Source organism: Limulus polyphemus, unplaced genomic scaffold (genome assembly GCF_000517525.1).
Source record: "Limulus polyphemus unplaced genomic scaffold, Limulus_polyphemus-2.1.2 Scaffold325, whole genome shotgun sequence".
In the NCBI taxonomy this organism is placed as follows: Eukaryota; Metazoa; Arthropoda; class Merostomata; order Xiphosura; family Limulidae; genus Limulus; species Limulus polyphemus.
In genome coordinates, this window is record NW_013665935.1 from 558,254 (window position 1) to 579,038 (window position 20,785).

At 32.0% G+C, this 20,785-nt stretch overlaps 1 protein-coding gene across 1 annotated transcript in view; it reads left to right on the forward strand.

Moving 5' to 3' along the window:
- Positions 1 to 20,743, forward strand: part of LOC106457394 (ras-related and estrogen-regulated growth inhibitor-like) — a 30,520-nt gene extending 9,777 nt beyond the window's left edge. Inside the window, exons 2-4 of the mRNA XM_022383310.1 lie at positions 13,573 to 13,629; positions 18,057 to 18,133; positions 19,989 to 20,743. Coding sequence (XP_022239018.1) covers positions 13,573 to 13,629; positions 18,057 to 18,133; positions 19,989 to 20,435 — 581 coding nt within the window. The 3' untranslated portion in view covers positions 20,436 to 20,743. The remainder of the gene's footprint in view (positions 1 to 13,572; positions 13,630 to 18,056; positions 18,134 to 19,988) is intronic.
- The last annotated feature ends 42 nt before the right edge of the window (positions 20,744 to 20,785 follow it).

Below are 20,785 nucleotides of genomic sequence, written 5' to 3' on the forward strand. Positions count from 1 at the left end.
GACCGTCACATTATAACGCCCCCACGGCTGAAAGGGCGAGCATGTTTGGTGGGCTGTGGATTCGAACCCGCGACCCTCAGATTGTGAGTCGAGCGCCTTATCCACCTGGCCATGCCGGGCCATTGTGTGTGTGTAAATTGTGATGAATCATATATTGGTGAAACAGGTAATTTAATATCAAGGATAAATTTACATAAATTCCATGTTAGATGTCCCGATAAAACCCACTATACGCCTATAAACATTGTAATGAACGTATTTTGAGAAAAAATAAAATTCTAAAAGAACCATATTTTCATGTTTTCATGTTAAACATAAAAGATTATTTTTCGAAAAATATTTTATAATTTTTTGACGCCACTTTAAAGAGATAGTAGTAAGAAGGCAGAAGTAATTGGTTGTGTAAAATCAGTAAGAATTGTGAAACCGTGAACAGTTACTAAGGCTTACAGAAAAGAAAAACGTAAGTAAAAATATGAAATTATAGGATACATATATTGCATATCTATCATAATAATAATAGAAAGTATAATTAGAATAATATTTTAATTTTAAAAGGAAACTACATAGACTAATTTTATTTATTTTTGAAAATTTGTACTGTATATAATTCATACATGGAGTGTATTATATGTTTGTACATTTGAAAAGTATATGTATTTAATTTAGATTATTTATGTTAAATTGAAGAGCGGTATTTGTTATAGGTTATCAGTAAAACTATTACCTGAAGAGTGACCTTTGAAGTCACGAAACCGGTAGAAGCAATTAATAAAGGAAAGAAAAATAGTTTGATATTCCAGTGTTTTCTTAGATATGGAGAGAGATTGATAGCTAGATCTAAGTTATACATAATTTTCGCTAACGTTTCTTTATTTGTTGAATTATACTCAAAGTTACACGAGGGTTATCTGCACTAGCCATCTCTAATTTGGAGTGATAGACTAGAAAGAAGGCAGCTAGTCAACACCACCCACCGCCAACTCGTGAGCTACTCTGATAGAAAAGTGAGATTGTCATTAGCCCTGAATAATGCTACTTTCTTATCTGTACAATGTGCATATGTTGTTTTTAAAGAACGCTTAACTTTCGCTTTGCAATATACTGCAGCTCTTAAAGTGGAGCCCTGCGAAGGGCGTATGCCCGAAACGTCGCTTGAAATAAAATAACTACTTGAATGTTTTTTCGATATATAACTGTGGTTTCTAAAGAGGTAGATATACTATAATAAATACATACTTAATATTTCTAGGTGTACAAATAACAACAACAAAACAAAACAAAAAGTAAGGATGTGTAATTTACGTGTGAGCAATAAAAGTAACAATTAATGTTCCTGCAAGTAAACGTTGTATTAAAAATCTTATACACTTTAATAATTATAACTTTGGCTTTAAATGGGTGGAGATCCAAATTAAGATGAATATCTTATTTAAACTCATTGAAATTTCAACTTCCGAATATTAGAAAACTTACACACTTTAATAATTTGAAGCTTGGCTTTAAAACAGTGACGAGACAAAACAATGTGAATAATATTCTGTTTAAACTCAGTGAAATTTAAATTTCTGAACTGGGGTTGAAATGTGAAAAGTAGAAGTTGTTAGAAGTTTAAATCTACTCAACTGTTTTTCATTTTTAGATCTGGTTTAAGGTTACACTTCATATTAGACAGATTTACAATAATGTCAACGGTAAATCATCAAGTTTCAAAATATAGTTTTCATAAAGTTTATAAATAACTAAACTTATAATAGCTTCTGTAAAAGCAAATACGTGAATTTTCACAAAATCCTACGTCGTATAACAAAAAACAGTTGGATATTTGTGTTCATGTTTTGTGGCATCATTTGGAAAAAAAAAAACTTTGAGGATTGACAAGCAGTTCTTTTATCATTCATCCAATTTGTATTAACATCTTCAGTCTATTTTAACACCGGAATAGCACCTTGAAAGCTAGAAGTCTTGTGGATGTTCCCGAGTGTGTTTTAGCATAAAGTAATAATGATAGCAGATGCGAGAATTATACCAGTTTTCAGTATGCCATAGTACATCTTTAAATCCACTTTTCCTGTCTGGTAGCATGCCATCGTTAAACTACCTTTCAAGGACGTTGCATCACCTTTTGAGGTTCTGCTAAACGTTTTAAAATATTTTTAGCAGGAAATGTTAACACTACGTGAGTGAAATAAGCAAATGATCCACGACATTGCTGAGGCTCTTAAATATACCCTCAAAGATCAAATCTTATAAATAACCTATCTTCTTTTATCTACCATTACTAAATAGTCAGTCAAACTCGACGTTACCTTTTATATATGCGCCTTTATTGTATGTTGGTGGCGGTAAAACTGTCATTCTTTTTTGTTGTTGTTGGTATATTTTCATTATTTCTAACACCACACGTACCTGTCATAACACAAGATCTAATGTTAAATATATGACAGTTTAAATCTAGCTTTGAGTCCATTTTCTTTTGTTTTTACTTGCGTGAGAGAAATATAACCCAAGTTTGCAAGTTAAATATTTTGACGCTTATGAGAACAGATAGAATTCGCTTCGGTGACAAATTTAATTGATAGAAACAATAAGGTTAAACAAATTACCAGAGAAAAAAAAGGTTTTATTCAGTAAAGTTTCGGGCAACTGCCCTTTTTAAGACCAATGAACCAACTGGATATGACTGTTATGTTTATTTAACCTTTTAAGTATACTTGTAATACGTTTTACATTTTTTTTTTTATTCTCGACTTCTCCATCATTTTTCAACATGTTGTAACATTATGTGTCCTTTATTATAAACTTACAAATTGTATGTATGTTTTTTTAAGAATTGTTTATAATTTGTTATTCTTTCTTGTGTAATTCCGTGTTTTGTGTGTACATTTTTGTGATGCATGTTGATTTTGAGGCCTCGTTTGATAAAGAAAGAAAAAATCACTACTTTGTTATACAGATAAATATAGGCATATATATATTTGTATTATGTAAATAAGAAATAAAATTTCAACTTTTCACTAACCCAGTAAAATAAGTTACATTTTATTGTAATAATTTCAGATTTACCCTCTTTTGACAAAATAACTGTAAATACGTTCATAATGGTTTTCTGTATGATTTTTTAACCTTCTTGATGTCAGAAAAACACGTAGGTTCAAGATACAAGATGATAAAACCCCTATAACAGGAGAGTTTTTGAAAAGTGGACCCAATTCAAACTGGGAATGGTGGTGTAATCGAATGAGTAGTATATAAAGTAAGTTGAGTGACGTCATGAAGGTCATCCGGTTTTCCAGGAAATGATTGTAAGTGTCTCATTTGCGATAGAATGTATCCGGCGACGAGAGCGTTATGTAAAAAGGTGTTGTAGGAGATGAAAATGTTTTTCAAAATTCGTGAAACGTTCCTGAGTTTAAACTGATAGGTAATAACAAGATGAATTATATTTGAAACTTTAGTGTTATTTTGTTTGAGGATGTTTTTCCGCTGAGTGTTATTAAACTTTTTGATCTGTCTGTCGATTTAAAGATACCGAAATCCAGATCCTGGAATCTATGTTCTTTACTTATTGTTTTCATGTAGTGTGAACCTTATCTTTCCTAAAACTTACTATTTATTTAAGAAAATTTTTCATACCTGTTTGTATAAATTGATTAACTAAACATCTCTTTTTCAATCAGTCTCCAGAGGTCAACTTTATTTTATTTAAGTACAATTATATATATATATATATATATAAATATATATTGCCAAATCTAAAGCAAAATATCCCTACCACATTTTTACATAACATTCTCGTCGCCGGCTACATTATACCGGAAATTTTCGTTTGTCATGAACTTCGCGCAAAGCTACACAAGGACTATCTGCGCTAACTGTCCCTAATTTAGCAGTGTAAGACTAGAGGGAAGGCAGCTAGTCATCCCCACCCACCACCAACTGTTGAGCTACTCTTTTACCTGGGAATAGTGGGATTGACCGTCATATTATAACGCCCCCACGGCTGAAAGGGCGAGCATGTTTGGTGTGACATAAACATATCGTAATATCCGCAGTTCCAACTACATCTAGAAATTAAAACTTTTAACGTTTCACATTATTCAGACACGTGGTTTTTGTTTATAGTTTCAGGTACTTGTATATTATTTTTATTTGGTCCTCATCTTTATTAAAGCTTATTGTCTAAAAAATATTAACCTTAAAAGGTAATAAAAGTTTAACTTCATCGCTTCAAGTGCTTTGAAGCTCACGAATTAAGAAGAAGAATTTATACATTTTCAAATATCTTTACATGTACGAATAATGACATTTCGGGTCAATTACACCTATCACCTATTAACGTGTTTTTCCATTGCTGAGAAATGTTGTCAAGAGCCTGTAATACCACCCACTTCTTGATGTTAGTAAAGATTGAATGATATATTTTAAGATTGTAGGAGGAGCGAAGGATAGATTCACATGGTTCAGACTCAAGGCCCGAGTTCACAAGTGAATCTTTTGTTCAGAATTGTATAATACTAAACCTTATTTAAGTTTCTTTACTTTTATCTCGATCGTTCGTCTAGAATTAAACCTATGGTAAGTGCTTTTTGGCTGTTATGTCTTTTTTTTTACTGTTTTGTGTGTGAACTTTTTCCTGGCTGTATTCTCAAGGTTTATCACCCTTTTTCAAGTTTATAGTTGAAATACATTAATGGATCTTATCTAAGTATGTTTATTCGGTGTTAAGTGTTCCATAATAATAATAATTAACTCAAGACATTATGAACAGATTGTGATCAGCCTTTTTTTCAAAGTGCGATTAAAATATATTACAATGAAAAATTATTCAGTTTGGGCGAAGCGATGATGTAATGTTCGTCTGCATTCTAAGCAACAGATGCAGTTTCAGGAATTTTTAACCAGCTATTGTGACGATAATTATAGTTATTATTGTTAAAATATCCAAGAAGACAGTGCTACATTTTACCTTAACACTAGAACTTCCAAACCAGCCATTTTCACTCAAAGTGACTGTTTTTAAATTCAAATAACTTTGTTTGTATGAAAGATATGCAGTTGTTCGTGTTAAATACCCTGATGGTGTATCAAAGGAAGGATCATAAAAATGGAAAAGTAATAATCACTTCTATTTAGAACCGTCAAAGACAAGTCACTTTGAATGTTGTTTACAGGACATGCTTTTACCTGTAACAATCTACGATTTGCTATTTTTTAAACTGCAAGTAGCATGTAGTTTTATTATGTTAGCTCACACCAGTTTGATTACATTAATCTTTGCTTATATTTTAGCCCGTGAAGTTTCAAAGTATAGGTATCTGCTTATCTGTCGATTGAATATACCAACATAGCCTACCTGTAATCCTTTCAATTTTCATGAGAAATGACACCTACTCGTCTAGCAGCCTGAGAAGACGCTTGTCCGCTCAACAAGTGATTGAGATGCTCACAACGTTATTAGAAAGTTATTCTGATGCAGAAAATGTGAGAAAGCTTGAAAACGATGAGCCCTGGATTTATGAAACAGACAGCACAGCAACTTAAGATGAGGACACAGACACAGACACCTGGCAGAAGCAGCAGTTCTGAGGAATCCTCTGTACTGCCAACCGCTTTGCCTATGTCGTGTCCTGCAGGTGCTCTAGCTGTGCCAACAACTTCGTAACGGACAACAGTACCAAGCGTCCTCCCAGTGGCACAGTGGTATTTCTGCGGACTTGTACTGCTAGAAACCGGGTTTCGATACCCGTGGTGGGCAGAGCACAGAGAGCCCTTTGTGTAGCTTTGTGCTTAATAACAAACAACAACAAGTACCAAGCGCAGTGAGTTCAGCTGCATCACCATCACAAACAGACATTCAAGAGGCTGATAAGGATGGAATTATTTGAAAAATTCAGGTGTTTAGACTGTAGGAAGACGAGCTATCTAAAATGTTTGGACAGAAACTCCAGGTCCCACAGAATATACAAAGCGCAACATTTATAGCCTTCACCGGGCTTTTCACTTATTGATTGATATGCGAGTGTTATAACATATCCAACGATGTACTGAAGCAGAGGCACACAGGTGCAGAATCATAATTCCTCAGAAATATATTTGAAAGAATTACAAGCATTTGTTTCACTACTGTATGTTCGTGGACTTTATGGTGGCAAAGGCACATACCTGAAAAGCTTTTGGTCTGTGCAATGGGGAATGCTTTTTTTTTGTACAGATACACTGTCATAGAATCTTGAGATTTTTTGCTTTGAAAGCAACGAGAATTGTCTTTCTTAAGGCAGATAAATTTGTCCTCGCAACGGAAAGTTGGAACGATTTCATTCAAACAGCATTATCTGCTACAAACTGGGTGACAACATTAGAATAGACGAGCAGCTGTTTCCAACAAAAGCACGGTGTCACTGGACAAACAGCATTATCTGCTACAAACTGGGTGACAACATTAGAGTAGACGAGCAGCTGTTTCCAACAAAAGCACGGTGTCACTGGACAAACAGCATTATCTGCTACAAACTGGGTGACAACATTAGAGTAGATGAGCAGCTGTTTCCAACAAAAGCACGGTGTCACTGGACAAACAGCATTATCTGCTACAAACTGGGTGACAACATTAGAATAGATGAGCAGCTGTTTCCAAAAAAAGCACGGTGCCACTGGACAAAATACATGACAAACAAACCGGACAAATTTAGAATATAGTTTTGGATGGCAGTGGCTTTTGCCTCAAAATGCATTTTGAATTGTTTCCCTTACCTGGGCAAAGATGAAACTTGAGCAGCTGGTTAGAGACTTACTGACAGTGTGGCACTTACATTTGTGTGTGTGGTAAATGTTGAAAAGCGTTTCACCTGCGTGGATTGTGCTACTTAGTTACTTTGAAGTTTGTTTACATGAAAGCGCATTTACATTACATAATGACGATTGCGCAGTTTTCTTTATAGTTTTTTTTACGAGCCTATGCTATTTAGAAAACATGCCTATAAATTTTTATTTGAAGTTTTGTATGTATATATATACTTGTTCATCTGCTAGTATCTTCTGGTACGTTTATTTTATTGTAGTATTTAATATATTGAAGGGTTTTATGCATAATTGTTCATTTTGAAAGGGAATTTCAGCTGTAATGATGTTTGATTTGATGCGCCTGAATAGAACTTTTGAGTTATTTCCAATTATTTGTCTTTCATTCTAACACTGACGTTTAAAACTGAGAATCATTCCAGAAGTTCTAGGGTTAAGTATTAACCAACCGTCACTGTAATTTGTAATGGTTTTTCTGTAGGGCTCGAGTTATTTGCCATTGTTTGGTAATACCTTTTTTCTTAGATAACATCGGTAATAATGTGCCAAAGAAAACTATAAGTGTACTGTATGGTATTTAAAAAATTGCTGTGAAAATTTCCTTCAAATCCTTAAATAGCATTTAAATATTATAATAGTTATGAAATTCTTCTACAATTTTTCGGGCTATTTTATTATTAATATTATTGGAAAATCGTTACTGTGTTGTACATTGTAACGAGATTCGTTAGTATGTTGTGCATGTAAGGGTTCGAATAACATGAAGACAGACTATCATGTCGTCCATCATACTGGAAATACCTTTCTTAATATGAAGTTGTATTCTGCAGATGTTTTGTAACTGCCATCTTATAAAATCTAGATATTTTCACAGATATTGTTTACATTACCTGTATTATTGATTAAATAGTAATACTTCATAGTCAATGCTATCAGGGTTGGGCACTGAAAAAAATGCTGGAACGGGTCTCCACAATTAGAGAGTTTGTGTTTTGGCCAGTGCTAAACTCCTTTAACGTGTAAATCAATTAATAATAACACTATCAATTGCGATAGTTTCCTGCTTGTATATTCATGTTGTTAATTTTTATTTTCTGACAAAGCTAACATGTATGGTAATGAAGTTACTGGTACAGACGCATCAAAAACATATATAACACTGATATGAAAAACATTCGAATTTTCCGAGTTGAGGACAAATTATATAGTTCGAAACTACAGCATTCATGGTATGTTTAATTTTTCGATAATTATATTGTTGTTTATCTCACACAATCCTGTTGCCATGTCTACTATTTCGTCATCTCTCGACACTCCTCCCGGATCTTCAGTCATTCTTCACATTATGTCAGCTCAATAGATTTGCGCATGTATCGCTGAGTTCTCCCTCTGGATATTATTGGTAAACAAGGTTGATATCGGTAATGTTCTCATAACAGTAAATCTTGGTTATGTGCTTTGACATCAACATCTGTAGGCATGCTGGTCCTTGTTAACCTATTTGTTAGCATAGCTCAGTAAGTAGTTCTGGCTAACCCAATTTGTTAACATATAAAAGTCTTTATTGACCCACTATTTGGAGATGTTGGTTAGCTGAATTTTATACCAGTGCATTATGAGCATATCAAGTGGATTTTCTTATAAGATATAATATAGTAATTAACGATAATTCTTGCAAACTATGTGCATAGTTGAGTTTTACCCAGGTTATTTTCTTAAAGTTAGCAAGCAAATCTTAGCATTTTTGTTGTAGTCGGCATTTTGATAGTTTGTTTAATCTGTTGTGAATCATATTTTAAGATAATTACTTTCTTTGTAACATATCATTTTGAAATATATATATATATATTGTCCAGTTTGTTTTAATACTCCGGGCATAGCCAGTGGTGAGCGTGCCCAGACAATGATATCCGTTTCATGGTTCGCGTTCTTCTATTAAAAAAAAAAAAAAAAGGCGATCGACACTTTGAAGCCATTGGTGCGTTATAGAAGTGACGGTCAGACAAGAGAATCGCAAGAGATGGCAATGTATGTTGTTTACAAGCTGCCTTCCCTCAGTTCAAAATCAAGGACGACTATGCACAGATAACCTCTTGTACCTTTGCTTGAAAATCGGAAACAAGCAAAAAATTTGTTCTGGTAATTTGCAAAATAGTTTTAAAGCTACGTATATTTGATGTATCGTTACCCGACTTTTGAAAGCATCCTCCAATTGTGTAGTTCATTACACAATCATTGCTAGTTAAATAAATGTTATTGTATGTGAATTAGTTGGATGATTCTTGATAATGTAATGAGTATAATAGTTGGTATAGGTTATTTTTATATCAGTTTGATGAGATAGCTTGTTTGATACTTTTGTAAGTTAATTATAAACCGAGAATTAATTACTGGACTGCTTTTAACTGACCAAAGAAGGGGTTGAACTGATAAATAGACAAGTGTCAAATAAGGACACTACTGAAGTAAAATGTAGTAGACATCAAAACTTCTTTTACTAGCGAGCACTCAAAGACATTTTCTTTTTTGAATTTTCCCCCAGTGGTTCAGTGATAAGTATGAGGGCTTACTCTGCTAGCACACGGGTTCTTATACTCATATTAATTTGTTTGTTTGTAGTTAAACACAAAGCTACACAATGGGCTATCTGTGCTGTGCAAATCACGAATATCAAAACCCGGTTTTTAGCGTTATAAGCTTTATACTCGTGATGGGCGCAGCACAGATAGCCAATGTTGTAAGTTTGTGCTTAACAACAAGAAGGAGTTTTGATATTTTCAGTTAATAATATTAAGAAATTCATAACATTCAGACTAGGGATGCATATGACTGAAGAAATAAGCAGTTATTCACAACAGTTATAGAACGGCTAGAATCAGACGCAGCGAATATTAAAATATTTTCGCTATATTTCAGTTGGCTGCTTGCCACCAGAAAGGAACAATAAACAAATCCCAATATTTGACTGTAACGTATTTTTGTGCGGAGTGCATTGTTGCGGCAATAGACCGCGAACCATGAACCCACGGATTCATAGTCCGAGTATGCTATCCATAAGGCCACAAGCGACTTACGTTCGACGATGAAAGTAAATTTTTAAAAGGGACTAATCGAATTTGGTTAGTGGCTAATGATTTGTTTTGTTATGAATTTCGCGCAAAGCTACACGATGGCTATCTGCGCTAGCCGTTCCTAATTTAGCAGTGTAAGACTAGAGGGTACTAGAGGGCAGCTAGTCATCACCGCCCACCGCCAACTCTTGGGCTACTCTTTTACCAACAAATAGTGGGATTGACCGTGACATTATAACGCCCACACGGCTGAAAGGGCGTGCATGTTTGGTGGAACTCTCAGATTGCGAGTCGAGCGCCCTAACCACCTGGCCATGCCGGCCCAATGACCCGTCAACATTTTTCGCAAATTCATCAGTGCATAAAATTCGTTAAGTTGCACAAAGAGAAACAAGAGAAAAGTCTTGCTTGAAATAAAAAATACTTTATACCCTCATATTATATATATATATATATGTATATATTCATTAAAACAAATTACATTGATTTTGATGAACTGGTGCCTGTTATCTGAATTAACGAACATTGCATATGATCGATAGCTAAATGACTTAAATAATTTACAAGAACATACCATAATCAGTTATTTATGTAACTCTTTTTTTGCCATCATTAGAAATCCTACACATGTACGAAAAGCATGTAACGTTCTAGATATAATGGTCTTCCACGTCCCATGACTAACTAAAATATAAAACCAAACAGTAATTTTCAAACAATCAAGAAACTGGATGCGCTAGGTAATCGAAATAACTTGTAATTTTTAATACATAAGTTAATAAACTTAATTAACAACTTACTTGAAAAAGGTTTATTCAGAAAAAAAAACAACAACAGGAGTTTGCTGTTGTATTGGCGCTTTGTAAAATAAACTGAAATAAATCAATTAGAAATTTAAATAATTTCAAGTTATAACGACTTCCCGAGTATTAGCCAAAGCATTCATAATTTATTACACGACTATTCTTGGTTATAGAATAAGCGAGAATACACATGTCAAGGCACGTGGAAACGGACAAACCCGCAGTGCGTTCGTGACCCAAGAAATCAAACTAGTATTTTTTTCATTTCATTCTGTCCACACACGGAACTAACTGTAATTATTAATTGTTTTCCTGTTTCAATTTGAGTTTCATTTCCTGACACAACGTTTTAACCACATTTTCCTGCGATGTAACAACATTAATAACAAACAAAGAGGTTGAGTACGTTATATTAAAACTATTTTGGAGTCTCACCACTTCATTACAGTCCAGGACCCCACATCCGCTCATACTCTATCTGATGACAGTGCATCTTGATAATAACCCTGTAGCGTAATTTTCATTGAAAAGATACTATCTTTATATTTGTTATATCCAAAGAACACCTCTACTCCGTGCGTACTTTTCATAAGCCATATAGTGTACGAAGACGACGGTTTCCGAACTTCCGTTTCAAGAATATGATAGCACAGAAATCCATAAGGGTTTCATTCTCTATAGATAAAGATATATATTTTTGTTTGTTAAACTTCTAACAATTTCTGTGCTCTACTCGTTGCTATTGACAGATTGTAGCACCATGAGTCTAATAACACTGACTGTTATTACAAAAAAGGTTGAATATAGAATATTCATCGAACTCTGATATATTTCATACATTTGTAACCTGTTGCCTTTGGTTGATTGTAGCAAAGTTCTTACCCTATAAGTCTGATTGTTATTACAAAAAAAAAGGCTGAATATGGAATCTACATACTATTCTGTTGTTTTTTGCATTATTAAATCGGGCAGAGATTAACTTGATGACAACTTTGTCTCTGTGAAAGATGTTACCAGAATATATTTTAAAATTTCTAAAAATGTCGAATTTAGTAAAAACGGACTTATCAAAGGATCAGTAATTTATTTTAATTTTATTTTTGTCTTCAGTTTTACCGAAATTAGGTGGTCGCCGCTTGGTCATTGTTTTTCACAGCTCTTAGAAACAAATCCATTCACTAATAATCAGCCTAATTATTACAAAAATGTAAATGAATAAAAATGATTGAGATATGAGTATTGCAATACGAAGTTCTAAATACACAACTTATTTTAGCAACGTTTTTCCTTTAGTTGTTTCTAGTGACGTCAATATTAAACCCTCCTGTTTCGTTAATCTCGTTCTAAGAGTTACAGTTTTGGTTGGGGATATTCCTAATAAATAGAAAATTTCATGGGACGTGTCGTGGAGTTTATGCCTAAGGCATAACTGTAAATATAATAAATCCCTGTACGTGATGCTCCCTGGTTTATTTGCAACTAAAATTTGAAACACAAAATATTGTATTTTCAACACTGAGATGTTCATTTGAACTGGAGAAATGGTTTTCTATTTTTTATCTGAGGTTATTAAATGGGTTTTATAACGTCCAAGTCTCAAGGAAATTTCTCTAGTAATATCAAGGTAGAGGAATGAATATTGTATAACTTTGAAGCCAGTGAACCACAAACTATTGTAGGGTAATTCCTATATAATGTATCTCACAATAACACTTAGAATGTTTCGAAAAACTTTACTCTGGACTGGCTCAATACAGCATTGAGGCTAGTAAGAATAAAACGTTTCGAAACAATACACTGGACAACACAAAATTTGCTTCTGAAGAAAGCTCAAGTGATTCGGGGTAATTAGATTGTGCTGATTTCAAAAGAGTAGTAAAAATTTGTCCATTAGATTTTGAGTTATTGCAATACCTCAATATTTTATCAGCACTGTGTGAGATACCATGCAATCAACTCATTGCAATAAATTTATGCTGTGAAATGAAGTTTATGTGGAAAGTTTAATGGGTAAAAGGCATACATTTTTTTATAACTTCAAACACTGAATGTATTGTATTGGTGTAAAATTCCAAATATATTGTTTAAATATGCTATTTGTTCTTGATATAATTGTAGCAGATTGCACCACTTTTGCTTCATTCCCACGTTCACCTGCTCTACCAGGGAATCACGAGATCATCACGTGCTCAGTTTGCTAGAACATTTGAGAAGTCTCTCGATTGAGCATAAAAGGGGCGGAGTCATACACCTCTCTCTCAGTTGCCTCCCACTCACTCAGTTGGTCACTTCGCCCTTTCTCCGCGCACAATCAAAACAAATTCCAATCTTCTTCCTCGCATTATATCCACGATTTAATCAAATTCTGCAAAACTTTGTTTTTTTATCTTTTAAACTCTATTTCGGAAAAAATAAATTGTTTTATATTTTTGTAGAAAATCATTTGAAATATTGGGTGCTTCCAGTTCAAGTAAAGTCAACAAGTGCAAAAAGTACCCAAACAGTTTTTGCTACATTTGTGGAAAATATATTACAGTTTCACGAAGGGAAAACATCACACATAAAGTAAAGGTAGATTACTACCACTATTTTGGGTGTAAAATTGGTGACCAAGAAAAACATTGGACTCCAAATATGTGTTGTACAGTTTGCACATCTGACTTGACACAGTGACTGAATAAGATGGGTAACTGTTGCTAGGGGTAATTTATGTTGTTTTTGGTAAACTTTTGTTCATTTTCAGTATTTTTGTACTCTTTTAGTCAAAGTATTCTTTGGTTTCAGTTGTATTTTTGTAAATTTATTTTTGTTGCTCCGTGTTATCAGTGTTACTGTGATATTTCAATGAGTATTGTGTATTTAGGTTGTATGTGATACTAAGCTGTTTGCTTTTTCAGCACTGATAGTCCGTTTCCTCACACAACGTTACATTGGTGAATATCGTTCCAATATAGGTAGGTATATACATTCACCTTTCTAGAATATATATAATGCTTAAGCGATTATAGAATTAACAGAGAGAAAAGAACGACATGTAACATCAAATTAAAAATGTGCCAAGTCATCCTTGCGTTTTAAATTTATTAATTCGAAAAATTATTTGCAAGTACGAGTGGTTTTGTTTGTGCTTAACTTCAAACAAATAATTACAGAAAATTAAGAAGCAACGAAAATAATAATCAAAGCCAATTTTTTATCATTATAATGAACCTAACTGTTGAAATGACAACAAGTCAGATTATAAAAGTCTGAAAGTCACGTATCTTTACACACACACACAAAAAAAGGAAACCACCGTCAGAAACAGAGCTATGGTAGATTTAGAAAAATTTATAGGTCTACTATTAACATATATCAGCTCTACATCTAAGCTTTTTCAGGCACTGATAAGTATATTTTACAAGCCTCATAAACAAAGATTATAATTTTATGCATAATTTAGAAACACTAAAATAAGGTTGCTAAGAGAGGAGGATTATTTCATTCAGTATTAAACCTCTACAGTAAAAAAGGGGGAATTAAAATTTATTTAAAATAACTAAATAAATTCCTAATGTATCAATTTCAATCGGAACAAGCTGTATAACTGAAAATATTTATTCAAGTGAAATCAGTAGTTGGTAAGTAAGGATAAATAAAATGTATATGCCATACTACAAAAAGTTATTAATCAATAGTTGGGAAGTAAGGATAAATAAAATGTATATGTCATACTGCAAAAAGTTATTAATCAGTAGTTAGTGAGTAAGGATAAATAAAATGTATATGCCATTCTGCAAAAAGTTATTAATCAATAGTTGGCAAGTAAGGATAAATAAAATGTATATGCCATACTGCAAAAAGTTATTAATCAGTAGTTGGTAAGTAAGGATAAATAAAATGTATATGTCATACTGCAAAAAGTTATTAATCAGTAGTTGGTAAGTAAGGATAAATAAAATGTATATGTCATACTGCAAAAAGTTCTTAATCAGTAGTTGGTAAGTAAGGATAAATAAAATGTATATGTCATACTGCAAAAAGTTCTTAATTAAATGAATATTACTTAATTCATTAAAAAGGCACGTTATTGTTTAGTATATATATATATATGGTCAGTTAACACAACTATATACAGTTTCCTATGTGTCCAGACTTTAGGGACACCCTGTAGTATAGTCAATATTGCCAATCAAATCTCTTTAATTTTCAAAGATCAATCGTAGTTGAATTTTTCTAGTATCTGAATACTTATTATTTTAAATCATTTTGTTTTTATATAAAAGTAAACTGTGAAAACTTCAACTCAAGCCATATTTATCATTTTAAAAGAAGTGTAATATCTGTGTTATCAATGTGCATACAGATCTTTGAAAATGTACAAATAGTTGTTACATCATTGATGTAAATTAGTAAGACCTTACTGATTGATTATTTATGAGGACGTTATTGATTTCTTCGTTTGTTAGGACTACTTTTTTGTGTTAAATGTAATGTCTATAGCACCACTGTATAATTTGTATACTTTCACACTCGTCAATAAAACTGGTTATATCAATATCTTGCCAAAGTTCAGAAACAATCTCATCACGTTGAGAGAACAAATTACGAGGAAACGACTCGTCTATTTGTAGTTTTGGGAACGTTATGAAGACGAATGAATATTTATTTCTTTGGCGTTGTATATTTCGTCAAGAGAGATCTGATGTTCATCCCAAAATTCAGCGCACGTGTAGATTCTTGCATGGCAAGCCTAGATTCAGAAGGAGATTTTTGTAAAACTAGGATTGGCTCCAGTTACACAGTTGTACTTGGCATAATGTTGACAATTTACATTAATTGCCTGTTACTTCCCGTCATCCTTCATTTCAACGCTAAACTTGTCTCCCATGTCGTGACTGAAAGGGGACAGATGTCTTTAACATTTTTGTTACGTCTTTTTTTTTGGGGGGGGGGGAGAAGGGAGCTAGCTGTAATGAATGATTCAATTTTTTTGTTTCACTTCTGATATGTTTTTGAAAGCTACTGTTTAATGTTCTTATTTTCACTAGACCATTATTTCACTGTACCTTCTTCCCATTCTGAAAGTTCTCCACATTATTGATAATAATAATAGTCCTTCAATAGCAATTCTAGTCCCATAGTGCACTCACTTTAGCACGCAAGTCGCACGAGAGCTACAATTACATTAATGATAAAACGTAATTACATTCTTTCCCACATGCTTATTATCTTGTTAAATTCAATAGTTATTTTCTTGAATTGAAAAAGTGATACTCTACTTATGGGTCTTATGCAGTTATACATCTTTTCCTGCCTGCATAAATTGTCGCACTGTGATCTTCACATTAATATTTCATTTAACTATGCCTCTCCTAGTAAGTATTCTATGGACAAATAAAATCATCTGACAACAAATTACTAAAATCTAATAAAGATATTGTCAGTATTGTAGAAGTCTTAATTTGAATTAAGTTTAATACTTTTGTCAGGTTAAATCTACTCGTGGTCTAACTGGCCCGTGAAGCCTTAATAGTTTGCTCATTTGTCTTCGGTCTTTATTTCGTGTGTGGGTGAAGTATTCTGGCGACAATTTTGATTATGTGAGTTTCATTCATTAGTTTTTATCGGTCCTTTATCAACAGCATATAAATGAGCAGGGTATCTAATCTTCCATAAAACAGCCCTTAAAGCAGTAGCAACAAATTATCTCTATTTGTTTTAATATGCTATTAACCAGTCAAGTGTTTCGTTGGGTATGTTTGTTATTTCTCGAGTCGATTTAAGCCATTTCAAGTGAGATTTCATTATGAATTTCATAGTAATAAATTACAAATTTTCAAATAATGTAAAAAAGTTTTACTAATCGTTCAAATAAGATGTTTTTCTTTGTAGTATTTTTCCTAAGGTCGATAAAGCAAAAACAAGTTATTTTACTAAATATGTGTGTGTATATATATATATATAATGGATCTTAATGTGCGATATAATGCACGGACATGATAGGCATGGGAATAATCAGACAAATTAATAAATAATAGTTAAATAAATTGTCCTTATTTTTAGAAAACTTTAAATTTACACACATATATATATATATATACTGCAATCAATAAAACTAAAATCATCCAATTTAAGTTGATGAAAGAATTGAGAGAAATTAATGTAAAAAGTATTATTGAAATGAAATAGACTATAATTAATAAAATAAATAAATTTAGGTTTTAAATAAAACTTATAAACTGAAAAAACAAGGGAATACAAAGATCGATGAAATAAAAGTGCTGAAGATCAAAGTTCATGAGAAACACAACGATGTCATAGACGTTGGTTACCTAAACTACTATACGTTAGAAATGTGTTTATAATTATAGAAGTTGGTTACCTAAACTACTATACGTTAGAAATGTGTTTATAATTATAGAAGTTGGTTACCTAAACTACTATACGTTAGAAATGTGTTTATAATTATAGAAGTTGGTTACCTAAACTACTATACGTTAGAAATGTGTTTATAATTATAGAAGTTGGTTACCTAAACTACTATAGGTTAGAAATGTGTTTATAATTATAAAATCTAATAATTTATAACATAATATAATAGTTTATAATTATAGAACTATTATTATCCTAAGCTACTATAGCTTAAAAATGTGTTTATAATTATCAAATTTAATAATTTATAATATAATAGTTTATAATTATTATAATTATAGAAGTTGGTTACCTTAACTACTATAGCTTAAAAATGTGTTTATAATTATCAAATTTAATAATTTATAATATAATAGTTTATAATTATTATAATTATAGAAGTTGATTACCTTAACTACTATAGGTTAGAAATGTGTTTATAATTATCAAATTTAATAATTTATAATATAATAGTTTATAATTATTATAACCATAGAAGTTGGTTACCTAAACTACTATAGGTTAGAAATGAGTTTATAATTATCAAATTTAATCATTTATAATATAATAGTTTATAATTATTATAATTACAGAAGTTGGTTACTTAAACTACTATAGATTAGAAATGTGTTTATAATTATAGAAGTTGGTTATCTAAACTACTACAGATTAGATATGTCTTTATGACTTTATACTTTGTAAACAGACTAACGTAGTAAATTTTCTAATTCTAAGAATCATGTAAGGCATATAAAAGAGACCGGAGCTAAGAATTTAAAATAGATGTTCGAAAAGTCGAAACCTGTTTTAAGTTTTAATATTACAGCCATTTTATCTGTTTTATATGAATTTTTTATTTTCCTCTGGAATGTCTATTTTAAGTTGTTTAAAAGTTTTACTTTCGACTGTTACAATGTCGTATGCTTGTTTATTATCCGAACTACAGCGTGTGATATGTAATAAGATTGCTATTTATTCGTTTATTTAGACTGGTTGTACAAGCACAGTGTTACGTGTGATGATAGCGTAACTGAAGTCGAGATTTTGGACATTTCTCGCTGGTCGGTACGTATGGAACATTTTGAAATAATTTTTAGTCATTATTACTAGTGGCTGTTGTTCTGTCTTCTATATATTTATGACGTACGTACCTATTTCTGATTACTTACAGGTGGTTAATCAAGAAATGCATTTTTGTTTTGGCCGTTCTGGAAAAAAAGGGGCTGTCGATTAGAAAAATGGTTTTATATTTTTAATTGCACCATATAAAGGATCCCTGAAATATGACTATTGTAATAAAATGCTTTAATAAGTAAAAACCAATAAAAATAAAACATATGCTGAAAAATATTTTAATAGCCTGGTTGTAGGCCAGGATGTTGATATATGTTACAATTAAATGAAAATAGTAGAAAGTTTCCACTGATTTTCAAAACTTTTTAAAACATTTAACAGCTCTGAGATATGATGAGAGGAATCAGAATATTGTGGACATATTTAAGATTATAATTTTGATTTAAAAAATTAGAAATATCTACCAAATTCAGTGTTATACACATAATATTTACAACCTCACTACTATAAAGGCTTGGTTTGGTCCGCTATTTCATTGGTGGTAGTGTCCTGGGTCACTGATGAGGAGTGGAATTTTCCGAAACTAGTCTGGTTCACAAGACACACGCCTAATGAAAGAAGAGACCATTCCAAGCTTTTACTTGTTATTAAACAAATGTTTAAACAACTCTATTGAATACATCCTTGTTATTTAAAGCCCACCCATTAGTTGATACTATCTTAGACTGTCGCTTTTTCTAGTTTTGTATTCTGTTCTAAAATCTATATGTAATTAAACTTTTGCCATTTTAGTTCTACAATGAACTAATTTTAATGATGTAAGTACTAATATTTAGCTTAAATCCTTAATTTGAATACTAAATAATCTGATTTGATTTTTTACTTTAAGTTGTAAATTATTGACTTGTCTTCTTATATTGAAAATAAAATATTTGATCCTTTCTTGAAATGATAAAAATGTAGTTAATATCCTTTCTTCAAACCTTTTTCTTGTATCTTTACCTTAATACAAAATCCTTAGGTTCGATTCTCAAATGGGTAGGAAATTTTAGTTTTAATTTTAAACCATTTTTTAAGGGTAATTGTTTTGTTTGAATCATTCTATTAAAACTTAAACACCTTATTTAGATCCCTTTTTTTACGCATACATTCTTTAACATTATCTTAATTATTATCTTTTTTATTTTAACAATAAGTTTTTAGTTTTAGCTTTGATTCTTACCTTATACAGTAGTTTGATCTTACTTTGATTGCTGTGTTAAACAATAGTTATTTCTTCTTTTGATTCTTACCTTATACAGTAGTTTGATCTTGCTGTAATTGCTATGTTAAACAATGGTTAGTTCTTCTTTTGATTCTTACCTTATACAGTAGTTTGATCTTACTGTAATTGCTATGTTAAACAATGGTTAGTTCTTACTGTAAAGAGTCTTATTTTAGTATCCCTCATATTTTAGAAAGTAAAATTTGTCATAGAATTTTATGTCATTTTCACTGGAATGGGAGATTGATACTGGTGTAGGTGTTTAGATTTCTGACTACAACATCTTAGGAGCGAACTGTGTAATTAAAAAGTGTAATAGGCAGACTAGATTGTTAAGAAACTGAATTAAATCATAAGCTATTTTCAATCATACAAATATAATATTCTAACATTATGTTTTGAAATATCCTGAAATTGTTCAGTCTTTTAAATGGCATAAACGTTAATTCAGAATTAATTAACTCAATATTCAAGACAAAGAACTAATAAACAGTCAGTAGTTAAATATATATTACTGTAATCTCTTAGATTCTCCATGAGAATGTTTTGTAATTGAACATGGACTTTAATTTTTATCCTTAGGACGACTTTCTTCCGACCGACGGAGTCCAATGGGCTGATGCCTGTGTTGTTATTTACAGTATCTGTGACAGAAAAAGTTTTGTTAAAGCTCATGATTATCTTGATGTAATTTATCGTACTAAGGCACCCCATTACACTCCTGTTGTGTTGCTAGGTAACAAAAGAGATCTAGAGCTCGGCCGACAGGTGTCGTTCGAGGATGGAAGTGAACTTTCCACTCAGTACGGTTGTGACTTTGACGAAGTATCCGCAGCAGATAATTATGTCAGAGTTAACGAAGCCTTTTGCAGTCTTATTCGTCAAGTAAGAACTTCTCAACTTCAACAGTCTCTTGTTAGACAAAGAAAGCGGAGCATCATGACAGTTACTAAGATGTTAAGCGCCATGTTTGGGAAGCACTCCAATAAAAATGTAAGAAAAAATACGCAACCATCTTGTTCACTGTAAGAAAAAAAACATACAAGTCATTGACTGCATTGAAACTGTACACCGTTGAACAATCACTACGTTTTTCAAAACGTAAAGTTTGTGTAATTATTCTGAAGATATTTTGTATGATATTGTTTTGCACTAGGAAAAAACCATTTGATTCTAAGATAACTTTGCTTTCGCTTAGAATCTAATTGGTTCGATGAATTATGTGGTATGTGTTCAAGTTAGGGCAACTTTGAGAGCGTTTCATGAACACCAAGTTATATTCAAAAATTTCGAGAACACAATGTTTTTATTTATTGTTCTTGTTATTTACATACCTCCGTCCCAGTGGCACAGCGGTATGTCTGCGAACTTACAACGCT